This window comes from Anneissia japonica, unplaced genomic scaffold (genome assembly GCF_011630105.1).
Source record: "Anneissia japonica isolate Jap-2015-1 unplaced genomic scaffold, ASM1163010v1 scaffold456_len727751_cov192, whole genome shotgun sequence".
Taxonomy (NCBI): domain Eukaryota; kingdom Metazoa; phylum Echinodermata; class Crinoidea; order Comatulida; family Comatulidae; genus Anneissia; species Anneissia japonica.
The window spans coordinates 459,700-461,527 of record NW_022713155.1 but is presented as its reverse complement, the minus strand read 5'-3'; the positions used below and the strand labels follow the sequence as shown (position 1 = coordinate 461,527).

Below are 1,828 nucleotides of genomic sequence, written 5' to 3'. Positions count from 1 at the left end.
CATTAAATATTCAAGGCTTTTAGCTGACATACGCAGCTTTAGCAAACAATGGGAGGATTGGATAAAGACATCGCTTGAAAATCTTCCAGATGCTTTGTATCAAGCCAAGATGCCTGTAGCAAGACGATTTGTTCTTTCCCTCAAACGACAGGCATCCTTCCTCCATTTAGCTCAGGTTTGTAAAGTCTTTACAATTGGTTGTCTGCTAAATTGTCACTCAGGAATCATAATCATGACATTACACTCGGATTAGGGGTTTTTTTTTTAATCAAATCTTACTAATTATTGGTTTTAACATATTCTAATCGTCATGTGCCATTAGGCTTATACAATAACTGTTATTCTCTTTTTCGTTCCAAAAACCAACAACAGAATGAAGATATACAATCTGTACGTTTTAAGGACGTTATTACATAAAAAGTATAAAGACCCTAGTTTACAGATATCTTGGCATTTGCTAGGTTTAGCTTTTCCGGGGGTGGGGGATGTTATTCTATTAAGTTCCATCTGTTTTGGCAACAGCATAGTCACTTGCAGAGAAAGCTAAGTCTGTCCCAATAAGTCCCAATACTTTTTAAAGGGAATATGTGACTCAATAAATGTACTGTAGTTTCATACTCGTTTTATGTGTTACTGTTTCACGATGTTGAATAAAGCTCCGGTCCCGCGACGCCATAAAGTTGTTGAAATAAATGTATGTATGAATTATCCCCCATCATCATCATCATCATCATCATCGTCACCATTTGTATTATGCCTGCTGGCAGGTTCACAGCAGTTAACTTCTCAAATTTTATCTATCATTTATGATCTACATTTTGTGATGGCATAGGCTTCATTTGTTTCCTTCTAATAATTTAACACCATACTCTTTTTCTTCCTCCTCGAGGTCGCTTTCCTTCTACTCCATCTTCAATTAATATCTCTCAAAAGACCATCTCCTCTAAGTATAATGTCTAAACCATTTTTTGTATGTATTATATTATATGATTATATTGTATTTTACTGCTGAATTTAAGAGAATCACAATAACATGAAACGTCCTTCAAACACAGACAGCTCGGCCAGTTCTCTTCGATCAGGGTATCATTGACCATATGATAAAGGATATCGATCTCATCGACACCAACTGCATTGGTTCGCATGCGTTTTTGAGTCAAACAAATGAGGATGCAGATAACGAACTAAACACGGAATGTAAGTCCACATCCCTTTGACTTAATTATTCTGTGTGTTGTGGGGGACGAGAAAGTCGGAGGGGAGGGACTGTATCGGTGGTTTAAAAGAAATTGCTATATTTAATGTGTCAATGTTCTTGTTCTAACACTAGTTCTCGGGGAATTCAAGGAACTTTTGAAGAAACAAGCTACTGTGGAAGCATTTACTGAATGGTTGGATCAAGTAGTGGAGAGTAAAGTTTTAAAGGTAAATCAAACAACTAGGCTTGTAATGATAATATATATGCATAACTGCAAGACGAAGTTCTTCTTTTCACGTGTTACATATATATATATATATACATATATATACATACATATATATATATATATATGTATGTATATATATATATATTTATATTGTATATTGAAGCCTGGTTCTCACGAGAGCCCTAGTATCCGGATCGGGAGCTAACTGTTAGTGCTAACCGTTAGCACCTGCGTGAGAACGCCCGATCGGTTAACGCTAACCGTTAGCAGTATCCGGATACCGCTAACGGTAAGCAAGCGCTATCGGTTAGCAAGTTGAGCGTGTTTCTATCATCAACCAATCATAAGTACGCGTTTACAATTTCCAGTTTCTTATTGGCCAGTGATTCGATCATCATATT

General features: G+C 36.5%; 1 protein-coding gene across 1 annotated transcript in view; it reads left to right on the top strand.

Moving 5' to 3' along the window:
* The window catches only part of LOC117108275 (DNA-binding protein RFX6-like), a 24,202-nt gene that overhangs the window by 12,299 nt on the left and 10,075 nt on the right, over window positions 1–1,828 (top strand). Inside the window, exons 10-12 of the mRNA XM_033250249.1 lie at window positions 20–175; window positions 1,056–1,197; window positions 1,331–1,425. Of these exons, the coding sequence (XP_033106140.1) occupies window positions 20–175; window positions 1,056–1,197; window positions 1,331–1,425 (393 nt within the window). The remainder of the gene's footprint in view (window positions 1–19; window positions 176–1,055; window positions 1,198–1,330; window positions 1,426–1,828) is intronic.